This window comes from Penaeus monodon, chromosome 33, assembly GCF_015228065.2.
Source record: "Penaeus monodon isolate SGIC_2016 chromosome 33, NSTDA_Pmon_1, whole genome shotgun sequence".
Lineage (NCBI taxonomy): Eukaryota > Metazoa > Arthropoda > Malacostraca > Decapoda > Penaeidae > Penaeus > Penaeus monodon.
The window spans coordinates 19,892,508-19,892,784 of record NC_051418.1 but is presented as its reverse complement, the minus strand read 5'-3'; the positions used below and the strand labels follow the sequence as shown (position 1 = coordinate 19,892,784).

The 277-nt window shown below is 35.7% G+C and overlaps 1 protein-coding gene across 1 annotated transcript in view; it reads right to left on the bottom strand.

The window, feature by feature from the left end:
* LOC119594295 overlaps positions 1-277 on the bottom strand; it is a 25,740-nt gene that overhangs the window by 17,185 nt on the left and 8,278 nt on the right. The window contains 1 exon segment of the mRNA XM_037943356.1: positions 4-129. Within this exon segment, the coding sequence (XP_037799284.1) occupies positions 4-129 (126 nt within the window).

Genomic DNA, 277 nt, shown 5'->3' with positions numbered 1-277 from the left:
AACAGCTCCTCAGCCTTCCGGGTCGATAGATACAGGACTGTCAACTTCATACCCTTAACCTGGACATTATCAGATATTACAAAAGCATCTTCTGCTTCCTCTTTTGTCTTGTAAATCAGATATGCACAACTGTAAAGAAATAGTGCAAGTCATCATTTTTAATAGGGAATGTTATTAAGGGCTACAACTTGAGTTATAAATGGGAAAATATACAAAATAACAGAACCTGCAAGGATTTGTTAAATATCTCAACTTTTTGCGCTACCAGTCAAATTGA